This window comes from Microplitis demolitor, chromosome 4 (assembly GCF_026212275.2).
Source record: "Microplitis demolitor isolate Queensland-Clemson2020A chromosome 4, iyMicDemo2.1a, whole genome shotgun sequence".
NCBI classification, from domain to species: domain Eukaryota; kingdom Metazoa; phylum Arthropoda; class Insecta; order Hymenoptera; family Braconidae; genus Microplitis; species Microplitis demolitor.
In genome coordinates this window covers 5,469,306-5,482,279 of record NC_068548.1, presented here as the reverse complement: position 1 = coordinate 5,482,279, position 12,974 = coordinate 5,469,306, and the positions used below count along the sequence as shown (strand labels likewise).

The 12,974-nt window shown below is 28.4% G+C and overlaps 1 protein-coding gene across 1 annotated transcript; it reads right to left on the bottom strand.

Annotated features, from left to right (window-relative positions):
* Window positions 1–1,077: 1,077 nt before the first annotated feature.
* LOC103580942 (homeobox even-skipped homolog protein 2) lies at window positions 1,078–5,166 on the bottom strand. The gene is made up of 4 exons (XM_008562894.1): window positions 4,914–5,166; window positions 4,688–4,820; window positions 4,197–4,564; window positions 1,078–1,439 (listed from the first exon to the last, which is right to left on the bottom strand). The coding sequence occupies exons 1-4, from the start codon at window positions 5,164–5,166 to the stop codon at window positions 1,078–1,080; spliced, it is 1,116 nt and encodes a 371-aa protein (XP_008561116.1).
* Window positions 5,167–12,974: the final 7,808 nt, after the last annotated feature.

The following is a 12,974-nucleotide window of genomic DNA, read 5'->3' as shown; positions in this document are numbered from 1 at the left end:
TGACATATTTTATTTAATTATTTGGACCTTTATCTATGATAACGGTTCATTTGAAAATCATCTGTTTCATTTTCTTAAGAGCTCAAACTTTACCAGAATTTTTTTTTCATCATCTTTAACAATATTTTCACGCCAACTAAAGAAAAAAAAATGAGTTTTTTTTTGGCCCACCCTAATATATATATATATATATATATATATATATATATATATATATATATACACACAGATATACCCAGGGTAAAATGAGGCACAATTTTTAAATCCGAAATCAACTCAGAAAACTGCTATAGTAGCATTGAAATTATACTTATGTATGATAAAAATTCCTAATATGACACAGTAAAAAATATCTATGATGATATGATCAAGAATTTTTTATTTTAACATTGGAAAAATCAGTATAATAATAGCATAGGAATTATTCTTATGTGAATATAGTCATAATTCTTATGTTTTTATAAGAACTTTTTTACAGGATAATGACATAAGAATTTTTACTATGTCAACCTATGAATAAGCAAGCACTATTCTAACATTGTGAAATTTTCTGTCAACATTGAAAACTTACCAACACGTAAATTAAAAAAAAAAAGCCATGTTTTCCATGTACCATTACTATAAACCGGAAAGCTGGCTGAGGTAAGAAGGGCAATGATTATAAAAACAACGAATTGTTCTAAAAATTGTGTCTTATTTGGCCCGCGTTTCATTATTTGCTTATGATAAATTAAAATTTATTTTTCAAATTTATTTTTAGATGTTAGTTTTGAATAATCTATGAATATAATTATATTATTAAAAAATTTATTTATTCTAAAACAAATAAGTTCCACAGCCATTTGGGCGCATATATTTTATTGATAATTAATTATATATTTCTTATTATATACACAATTTTAAATAATCACAGTTTTTATATATATTAATAAAATTAATTTCAGCCCATTGCACATTTTTATAGTAAAATTTTCTTAAATAAAACTTAAGAAAAAAACACAAGTGATATATTAATATTTAAAATTTAAATTGTTTTTAATTAATTAATTTAATATTATTATTATTGGTTACGATTTCTCACCATTCACCAGCTTCAGAAGGTTCTTTACAATCATCGTCTTCTACTGAGGACAGTGAACGTTGTCTTAATTCATTAACACGTTGCGTTTGCTGTTCATGATGAACTTTACGCCACTTAATGCGACGATTTTGAAACCAAACTTTAACTTGAGCTTCAGTTAAACGCAATGAGTGAGCTAAATATAGTCTTTCTGGACCAACCATATACTGAGTACGAGCAAATTCTCCTTCAAGTCGTTCTAATTGTTCAGCGGTGAATATTGTCCGTACACGTTTCGTTTTTCCAGGATTGTTTAAATTTAAATCATTGACAACTCGTGAGCATGACGATACTGGATTGTTTTTTAACTCTTGATGGCCTATAATATAATTAGAATTCATTAGATTCTTATTACATGGGAAAAAATTATTGTGATTGGAAGTATGTAGAGTACCCCCACCCCTTATCATTTCTTATAAAAATGTGGGAGAAGTGTTCGTTTACTTCCGTATCTTCTGTAGCTATGATCCCAGAAATTTTGAGCCTTTATTTTTTAATATTAGAGACTATATTATATCATCAGATGAATTTCATTAAAAGAGAGAAAGAGAAAGAGAGAGTAAGAGAAAGTTCTATATATTAACTCTAGTAAAAATCTGTGTGGCTACCGTAGCGAGCCACTCGAGCCATGTGTGATACTATTACTGCTACCACAATATTCTAACTTAACTAACCTCAAAACAGCTAAAGGTGTATTGTGACAGTGAGTAAATTTGGGGCAGAAATTATAGTTGGATTAGCGAGACTTTGCGTTTCGGATATGTTCGATTTTTCACCCTCACCATCAAAGCGCATGCCTTAGGTATCAAATTTGAATGGTGGGGGTAGAAACCGAAAATTTCCGAAATGCAAAGTCTTGCTAATCCAACAATAATTAGAGACAAAACTGCTACAAGATTGTCTTTTGTATGTAATCTTGTGCAAGTCCATTCAAGATTAAAAATTCCGATTGTTCTGATAAGTTCTATCGAATTTCAATCTGATGCTTTGATTTGAAACTCAATTGAAAATAATCTAAAATCTCAATATCTGATAAAAGTCTTTTTTTTTAAGTCGGACTGATAGCAATAATTAGCCAACTTTCTTTTTTAAAGTTCGTATGCTTAATTAAATAAATAGTCAAAATCGATGATCCTCAAAAAAATGATAATGGAAATTAAATTATCCGAAAATTATCATTAGTCAAAATTAATTTATAGGAATTATTATATGGACTTAATTTAATATTAACGCGCTAATCAATATCTTGCATGAACACGGGGTAGTTCATGTAAGCCATTGGCGCATAATTAATCAAACACATGTTTTACAAAAGTGTCATTACAGTAATTATTGAATAACCAATTAGTAATATCGATCAGAAAATTTAATTAATTACAAATTAATTGAATTCATTTGAGCATTGCCTGTCTAGTGTGTTCATGTAAAACAAAAAAATGACAATTTTTTTATTTTCAAAAAAGGCGGGAATGTCAATGCAATCGTTAAATTTAATTTATTTATAATTGAAATTGTTTTATGATTCAAACTATAATAAAGACCAATAAAAATTATCGACAGCAATTATTTCCATTGAATTCTTCATGAATAATTTAAATGTAAATGTAATCGAATTTTTTATATTCGATATCATTTTGATGGTTTTTCACTAAAATATATATTTTTGATGTTAATTTGTTATTTAAAATAAATTTGAATTTAGCGCTATTTATACAAAATATGAAAAACTTACTTTTTAGGATATTGTCGTACTGAACTTGGAAGAGTTTTTAAAATATCTTAAAATTTAGTTAAGAGAAAAACTTTTTCTATAAAAAGTTAAAGCAACAAACAATTTAAAAATTTAATGAATCGAATTGTTATATACCCGGAGTATAGATTCACTACGAATTAGTGAATATGCACAGGGAATCAGCTATAACTTATAGCTTATATACTTATAGTCTATAAGTATACCGCTGGTTAAATTAGTGGTAGAATTATAGCTGGAGAAACAGAGTCTATCCCCTGATTCGCTGTGAATTTCACTAATTCATTTCTCGAGAGTATGATTCCATAGTTTTTAAAAATGAGTTCATGTATTTTCACTGAGTCACAGTGAATATTTACTATTTTTTCCATGCATAAATATACCACAGAATTAGTGAACACTCTTTAGATGAATAAGTAAAATTATATCACTGAACGAATCAGTGAAATTCTATCACTAGTTTAAGTAGTAAAAATCACCTTTTATTTCCATGAACTGATAACTAAGTGATCAGTGAAGTTCACTGATCACTTCAGTAAGACAAAATCACTGACCGCATCAGTGAAATTTACTGGTAATACTGACTGATAATCCACTGACAGTGTCAGTTGAAATAAGACTTTTTTTTTTTAATTTTTCGACGGGACTCGAACACGAAACCTTAAGGTCACTGAGCAATCGCTCTATCTATTGTGCTGTTAAATCATAAGTATAGTCTTGAGTCATATATTTATGTATCACTCTCTAAACATAAATTAGTGAATATTCACTTATTTTCATTAATTTATGTTTAGAGAGCAGTTATAATTATTTTTGTCAATTAATTATCATTTAACTGATGAAATAGCTATTATAATAAATTATAGTATTTTAAAATTACTAATAAAATCAAATTAATGACCACAAAATATTTAAGTGAATGATGCATTATTAGGAAATATTTTACTTATAAATTAAAAGTAGTTGATAAATAAAGTGATAATTTTCACAAATTTAATAGTGACAGAATTAATTCACCAAGTAAATCGGTTAACTTTTTACTGGTTGATTGCTCAGAATAAAAATTTATCAATGACAAGTTGAGCCACTGACAAAATAGTTACATTTTAGTTAATTAACTAGTGAAAATTAAAATTACTAATTCAATTAATGATATTTTTACTAATTAATTTTACAAACTAATAAATTAGCAGCGAAAAAATAAACCACTGCCTATATCAGTAAAAATTTTATCAATTCATTATCAGAGAGCATAATTCCAATCAGTCTCAAAAAATTTTCTCAATCATTATTAAAAATAAAAAAAAAACTAAACAAAGTACTTACACTCTTGTCTAGAATTTTTCCTCATCGTCGTCGAGCATCTTTGATATTTTTCCCTCTGGTTATTTTTCCCCAAAATAGCATCAATAGTAAACGAAGTTGTCTGTTGCTGTTGTTGTGGCTGTTGCTGATGGATATTAACTTGCAATCGATTAGGAAGCGCCGAAATATTTTGCGTCAAATCAATCGAATTCAATAAATGCCGTCTGCCATCAACGGCAATATTACTGATATTAGCTTCAACATTTGGACTCGTACGTTGTACTGGTCCTAAACTAGGATTCCTAAACTCACTTGACTCCATAATTCTATTACCAGTTAATAAACCAACATTACCCAATCGTTCACTTGCCAAATTAACAATTCCATCTCTATGATGATGATTATGTTCATTCATAAAATTGAATTCCTTCATCAAATTATAATTTTTAGTCAATCCATATTCTTTAAATTCTCTATCCATATTACCATTAAATCTTTCTATCCCCATTAACTTTTGTTGTCTTCTTGTTTTTGATAAATTACTATAAACACTATCTTTATCCAAATCACGATTAATACACAATGATAATGATTCAACAGCCGTCGGTTCTAAATTTAACTCATTAGTATTATGACCAACACGTTCTAAAAATGTTAAATTTTTAGATTTAATTAATGATAAATCACGTGAATTAAAATCATCAAATTGAGAATAATTAGTCGGTAAATATTTTTGACCAGATCCAGGTCCATGTCCAAGACCATGAGAATCTCTTATATCCAGATGAGTATCTCTTACATCTTTATTTCTAGTAATATTTGAATCTGTTTTACGGCAAATAGACAAATTTAAACCAGTAAGTGGTTTAGGATCTAAATTAGGACTATAATTATATATTTGATGATTATTTGATGAATCAAAATTACTACTTTCACTGCGATCTGATGAATCATCATAAGTATGAGCCGATGGATCGCAAGTATCCATCATGGTTTATGATGCTTTTCTTTTTATTTTTATATTTTATAACAAGTGTTCAAGACATTACACTTCAAAAAAAGCGGTGATAAAATGAACTCACATCGGTGTTACGGTGTTAATCAACCGGTGTTAAAACGGTGTACATGCGGAGCAAATTAACTCCAATTGAAGTATGAAAGTGTCAGTATAAATGTTTTAATTATCGTTAATTGAAATAAAAAAAATTTCATTAGCTATTAAATAAGCAATGTCACTTTTATTAAACTTAATAAATAGCTAAAATTATTGATCACTTATCAAATTAAATGCTTAAGAACAATATAATAATTATTTTTATTATAACTCTGATGTTTTTTATAAGAAAATAACTGATTTAAAGATGACTAATTAATCATTGATAATTTTATTTTATCTTTCTCACAGATTTAGTTTGCAACGAGACTGGAATCGTAAAAATCTGTCTCATATTTTGTACAATAACATTAACATGTAATTGTGAACAAATATTAGTTCGATTTCTCCATAAATTTTTAGATTAGTCGTATCATTAATTTTTGAAACAATAATCAATTTTTTTGTATTTGAAATACAACTCGACTTCCGATACTTCAAAGAACACTACTTTTTTTTAACACCTCTACCAGTGTTATTTTAACACCAAGATAACGTGGACTTACACCGTTTTTTTTTTTTTTTTACAAAATATTAATATAAGAGGGTTTAAATTTTACTTGTTAATAAACACAACACGAAAAAAAATTTTTTTTTTATGGAAAATGTCACTCACTATAAGATAAGATAATGATGTCGAATCACTGCTCACTGTTCGGTACTAAGGATAAAGGTCTAATGATCCCGTACGTGAGGGGGCTATTTAGTTACCCCGTTTTGGGGGTAGAAGGGATTTTTTAGTAGTGAGGTTGAACAGTATCAGGCATGTACATAGTATCAGACTACATCCACCTTTCATCTCTACAACCCCCAAATGGACCGCACGGATATCCGTGCGGTCAATATTTTTTCCGTATAACGGCGTTTAAGGACGCGCGACGTTACCGCGGATTGGACGGTATAACGCAAGTCGTGCCTATCCAACTGCCACGCCCCCATGACGCTTTACGGTGAAATGAGATACTTTATTATTTTTTCTTTTTTATATAATATTAATATTTCCAGTAAATAATATACGCTAAATATGATAAAGTTTTTTTTTTTAATAAAAAAATTTTTTCAAAGATTTTTGTTATATTAAATTGTAATTAATATCAGCAATTATAAATATTCACTGTAAGTTTTAAATAGAAAAATTTTTTGAAATAATTTTTTTTAAATTAAAATTTTTATTTACAGAAAATTTATATCAGAGAATAAGTCTTTTTTATCATTTTTTTTTTTTTTCAAATATAAGGCTTGCGGTTACCCGAAATAAACATTTTTAGACTTGAGCATAATATCGTAGATTTAATGAGATCTATGTAGATCTTTTGATCTAAATATTTTTGCTGACATTTTCAGAAATTTTCAATAAAAAAAAAAGTTCAAGTTTTAAAAAAAAAATCACCTATCAATTTACCAATTGCCGTGTTTTCTTTTTTTTTTTTTTATTTATTTTTTTTTTTTTTTTGTAATATATATTAGTCTACACAGTGACCTTGCAAACATTATTATTACATACATAACAGTTTGAAGCAAATTGAGTGGGTTTAATATCAGCCACAAGAACAGTATAAGATTAGGTTCTCATGTCAAAAGTTGACGGCATAATTCGCTCATTAAATGTCGACGAGGGAATTTATACTTGCTAAGATAACCTCTAAGAAGCTTGTTCCCTAAAGTACGAGCTTAATTATTACCAACATACCTCTTATTTAGCATAACTTCTACACAACACACACATTCCCCAAATATTTACAGAAAAAAAAGGTACCAAATGCGTAATTATAATTATAATTATTGGTTTATTCAACTAATATATATATTTAGAGGTCGTTCATCGTAATTTTATATTTCCCATTGAAATAACAAATGGGAAGAAAATTTTTAAGTTTGGTAATTTATACCTCGGCAATGGTTCATTGTACAGATAAGCTCAAGATATAATTTCGTTAGGAGTTGAAAGCTCTACAAAAAAATTCGCTTATTATTTTTTGATAAATCTCTCTGTTCAAAAGTAGGAGCTTGAAGTCAAATTTATACAAAATTTCAAGGATTTATCACAAAATGTCACAGGATCTTTTTTGTAGACAATTATATTCCTTACAAATTATCTCTGTTAAAGTTTTTTGAAATTCCGCATTGTTTTCTAGTTATTTCTATTTTAATGTCAAGATCTTGAAATCGATCATAGCACTACTGTTGAAAATAAATTGAAAATTATTATACAAAAAGAATTGAATTTTCATAACTAGTTATTTGAATTGCATTTTCAATAAAAAAAAGCTTGAAATTTAATGTACGTAATTTAATAATCAAGCTGGGAAATTCCATTATACTCATTTTAAAATTCAAGTGCTTGTACATGAAATTTTTAAGCATGACATGTTGCGCGTTCAGTAGTCAAGGAGTATGTGTGTGTGAAATATATAGTATAATATAGCACAATGTTAATAAACATACTAATTTAACAGTGATTTAAATTTTTTTATGTGATTTAACTTTAAACCATTTGTTAAATTTGTACTGCTTTAAACGTTTAATAAAAAAAAATATGATGACTCGCTAAGAACAATGCTTATTAAAAAAAAAATTATAATGTTGTTTGTGAAGAAATGATGACAATTTACAAAATGCTAAAGTCTTAAGTTTATCATTAAACATTTTATAACTTGATATGCCTAATAATCTTCAATTTTGATGTAACCATATATACTGTTGATGAATGTTTGAATCACGCAATAAACACATACGATTGTGCTTGAAATTTCATTGCAAATATCGTATAGAATTTAAAATACACGTTTTTAAATTTTCAAATACATCTATTTAAAAATTAAAAACAAGTATTTGAAAATTAAAAAACATGTATCTAAAAATCCAAAGCATATACTTGAAAATTCAAAAACGTGTATTTTAAATTTTATATGAAATTCGCAATGAAATTTCAAGCACAAATGTATGTGTTTATTGCATTATGTATAATGTTTTAAAAATTCAAAAAATTTTTTTAACAGTGTTTTGTTAAGAGCTAAAACACCGGGAAATTTTGGGATTGGTCCGCCACAGGGTCAACCATTTTTTAAATTTTATTTTCCTATAAAATGTTCAACTGTTTGTATCTTATGATCAATACACTTTAGTAATATAAAAAGTAATAAAAATTTTTGTAGAGAAGATTTCCCCCCAAAGATCTGTCCTACGCATATATTTCATAAGATGACGTTTTTTCACTATTAACAAAAATATATGAAGAAATGAAAAAATTAACTTCCGGAGCGGATACAATCGACGTAATTTGAGTTATAACTGTTCTATAGAACAAAATCATTATAGATTTTAAGAAGGAACGATTACTCTACAAATAAGAACTGGTTTCAAAGCAATAGCTTAAAATTCGGCTATAATAGAAATTTAAAAAAAAGCTATTCAATTAACATCTTTTTTACATGGCAAAAATTTTGAATGAAAAAAGAAGTACTTAAAATTAATATTAAAAGCTCAAACTCTGAGAGATTTTTTTTCGAGATATACAATAGTGTTAAGCCGTGTCAGCGAAAAAAAAAATAGTTAATTTTTTTGAAAGACATATATATGAACATGCACAAATATTTATATCTGATAAACGGAAGTTGCAAAACCTCAAGACTATTATGAAGTCAAGATTAAGCTATAAATTTGAAAATTTACTTGAGGATTTAATTTAATCTCATACATATATTAAAGGAATGCTTACAACGAATATACTTATATATTTCAACAGTAATTACTTCATAAATTAATAAAATTTTGACGTATATATCTATATCTTTGTATATATATACATCGCTTAGTTATGTTAGATAAAGTTACGCAATAAACTAAAAAGTTTTCCTCTCAAGAAATTATATTCAAACCCCTCTTGTACTCTTTTAAGTTATTATTATTTATAATTATAAATATTTGTATAGGCATATATATATATAAGTAACAAGAGGGAAGAAAATTTAAGAGAAAACATAGTATAAAATAGCTAGACAATATTGTATTGTAGAGAATGGTACGAGAGACAAATGTTTAAATTAAATAAGTAAAGATATATATTTGTAGAAATTTGTTAGAGGTATTTATATACATATATATACATAGATATATGTATAAAGTCTTTATAAGGCTTAAAGAATTTCTATTGAAGCTCAATATCTACAGTTACAGTTCTCTTCCAAATGACTCGAGTCACCCTTATTACGACGCGCAAATTTATCACGGCAAAATTTTTTACTCAAGTATCTTATATACGTATAATTGCTTACATACATTTATATATAGGGTATATAAAAGTGTTATAGATCGAGCAGAAAAGATGTCGGAGTTTCAACTCGAATAAGTGAAGGAATGTTTATCAATAAATGAGGCATTTTTGCCATCGGATTCCGGAAAAATTACTGAATTACTTCAGATTTATGGTATTTAGCGAGCTAAAAAGGTTTTTGTGTCTTATTTTTCAACTATTTGTATAAATCACGGCAGTTTTTGGGTTTAAACATGTTTTTAGAGCATATATGATTCACATACGGTCATATGTAGCAGTATCATTTTATATTTAAACTTGACATTGATCAGATGTACATAATATATGACTAAATAGTAACAAATTATACGCATGTGGTAATATATGAATCGGATATGGTTTGCAATTCAATCATATCTGACTTATATTGAATTATTATATGATCATACTTTTATGTGATTTGATTTTTGATCAAACATACTTCATTTATGATTAAAAATTAAGGTATGATATTTAGAAAATATATGAATCAGATATGGTTCATGTTCATAAATCACATAGGATTCATATATATTCATATTCACCAAAAGCAATATATACAAGTGAGTATCTGAATCAGATATGTTTTAAAAATTATTTAGTTTTAAATAATTAATTTTTTTTGAACGGCCTATTTTACCTCATATTGAAATTTTTTTGCCTCATGTCTGGATTATATTGACACTTAATATTTATTTGACGACTAAAGTGAATTAGAAATAGTGAAAAAAGAATATTAAAGGGTTTACCCCCGTTCCTTCTTTTCTAACTTATTTTATCCGATTACTACAACAAATTAAATTTATAATAAAATTTTGCTATTTTTTAATAATGTAAAGAATGTTACGGTATGAAAAGCGATGCGTTGGTTTTGTATAGTATAGTAATTTAATGTGAGATGTATATTGAAACTGAAGCAATTATAGTCCACACAATTGAGGATATGCGAATAGAAGGAGAGGATATGCAAGGATATAAAGGAAGTGAAGGGAGTAAAATAAGCTAAGCAAGAGAACCGTCATTTTACGGGGATTCACAGGATCTGAAACGGTAGTGGGGCCATCTTGAATATGATTGGTTGTCATGGAATTAATCCTGGCACGAGCCACACCCCAGTAAACGGCTCAATCTTCCCTTGTATTTGTGATTAAATTCTACAGCACTCACTACCCGCTTGTCTATGTAAACTCACTACTTTACCGAATCTCAAGTTTATATATGGATCTATGTATATAAACATGTATGCCTAAGAAGTAGCTTAGATTACGGTAATTTTAATCTTTAATTACACACTGATTTTCTCTAAATTAACTTGTTTATAATTTGCTGTTTAAAGATAAATTATATGGACAATATTTTTAATCTAATATGTTTATGAGTTTACATCAATCGTTTTTTATATTTTATGTATCATAAAAAATAACAATTTATTGTTCATCAATTTTTTTTTATTCAATTCAAGATTTGTAAAAAATCTCAGTTAAAATTTCGATTGAATTTTTAGAATTAGATTTTATGAATTTTTCTGTTAATGCTTCGAAAAAGTTTTTTGTCTACCTACAAAAGTGGAAATTTAAGTTTTTAAAAGTACTTTTGAAAAAAATTAATAGCAAATAATAATTTATTCTCCAATAACAGCGGAATAGCAAACTGACGTCAAATTGCGGACCAGTTTGGCGTGAAAATAAACATTAAATATAGTTAAAAAAAATTTTAAAGTAAAATTTGCTGCCTGTCTGCTGCTAATCTTACCCCTAAGTTATGAAGAAAACGTTTCGGTCAAATTGCTGTCAAGTTAAGGTTAACATTTGACTATTCAACTATTGGCTACAAGCTAGCTTCAGCTTTCTTAGAGAGCTGGCAATAATCTGAGGCCGCAATATGAAGGCAATTTGATACAGAAGGTTTATTTGAACGTAGTTGGTAACTTTTTTCTAGCCCAACTTACCCCGATAATCAGTTGAGCTCAATTTTACATCAAACAATGAATAACATGTATTGGATTACGCCTTGATAGCCAGACATTGCTCTACAAGTGTTGTAGACAAATCTTAGCTGTATAATACTTTCTTTTAAGTTGGCTTCAGAATACGGCAGTAGCTTGAATGTAACTTGCCAAAAAAAAACTTGCTGTCAATTTGAAGTGAAACTTTCAATCAACATAACATCATTGTCTGACGTTAATATTTGTAATCGAATTAAATAGAAAGTTGCAGACAATTTACTGTCAATTTAAAGGTAACTGCTTGCTCTCCAACACTTTCCTTTAAGTTACCTTTAAAATACGGCAGTAGCTTGTAGTTAACTTATGGTTAGAGTGGCTATAGGGGGGATAATGCATTTAATTTTGCAACAAGTCACCATCAACTGTTGTGTAGTTGCGGGAATATTGTCGTCAAGTTTCGGCTGCAAGTCCAACTGATCGGCCGATGTTCACTTGCGACCACAAATTGACACCAAACTGCCTTTGTAGTCAAGTTGCTGTCAAACGGACAACAATTTTCAAATAGCAAATATTGCCTTGCAACTCTAGTTTTAAGGGATCGTATTATTTGATTATGAATTTTTAAGGAGAGCCAAGAGTAGTTTTCATCCAAGTTTTTCTCTCAAAGAAAACCTCTAAACACAAAATTAGGACGATGCTCGATGCATCACTCTATAATCTAGCAACCTACGTTTTCATTCGTAAAAAATATTCATTCGTTTAAGAGAAAAACGCGAACAAAGTTTCCATTTCCCTGATAGCAACACTCTAAATACAATTGCTTAGCAAGTTCTGCAGTGAAACACGGCTAACTTAACGACAAGTTTCTGGCAAGCCTTGGGTGGATAATACTTGTGTGCAAGTTGATGCAAATCTACGGCCGTCATCTGAATGTAATTTGACAGAGGAACTTGCCACTAATTTCAAGTGAAACTTTCAATCAACTTAACGTCATTGTCTGACAGTAACAATAGTCAAATTGAATTCAAGTTTACAGATAATTTACTGTCAATTTAAAGGTTACTGCTTGCTCTCCAACACTTTCCAAAAGTTACCTCCAGAATATACGGTGGTAGCTTGTAGTTATCTTACGGTTAAGATGGCTATCGGGGTTACTTTATACTAGGATAGTATCGTTCGTCGCCTTGAGTGTGATAGAGAATAAAGAGACGACCCCTCTTAAGTATCGAGTAATGATAAAGTATGTGCATTTGAAATTTAGTTTGTTGGCACTTGGACAATATCCACCGATCGATAAGGGCGTAGAGCATCCCTATAATATAAAAGACATTAAAAATATGTGAAGCCTAACTATTCGTAGCGTGATTGGCTAAGAGCTCAAAACAGCATAAAAATATACAGAATTAATCC

Bases quoted from the DNA above. Each gene is read 5' to 3' on its own strand.
- LOC103580942 (XM_008562894.1), bottom strand. From the start codon at position 5,166: ATGATGGATACTTGCGATCCATCGGCTCATACTTATGATGATTCATCA. The intron at 4,821-4,913 runs GTCAAAAATATT...TAACATTTTTAG, and splicing joins TGGACATGGACCTGGATCTG to AACGTGTTGGTCATAATACT. The intron at 1,440-4,196 runs GTAAGTACTTTG...ATTATATTATAG, and splicing joins GAAAAATTCTAGACAAGAGT to GCCATCAAGAGTTAAAAAAC.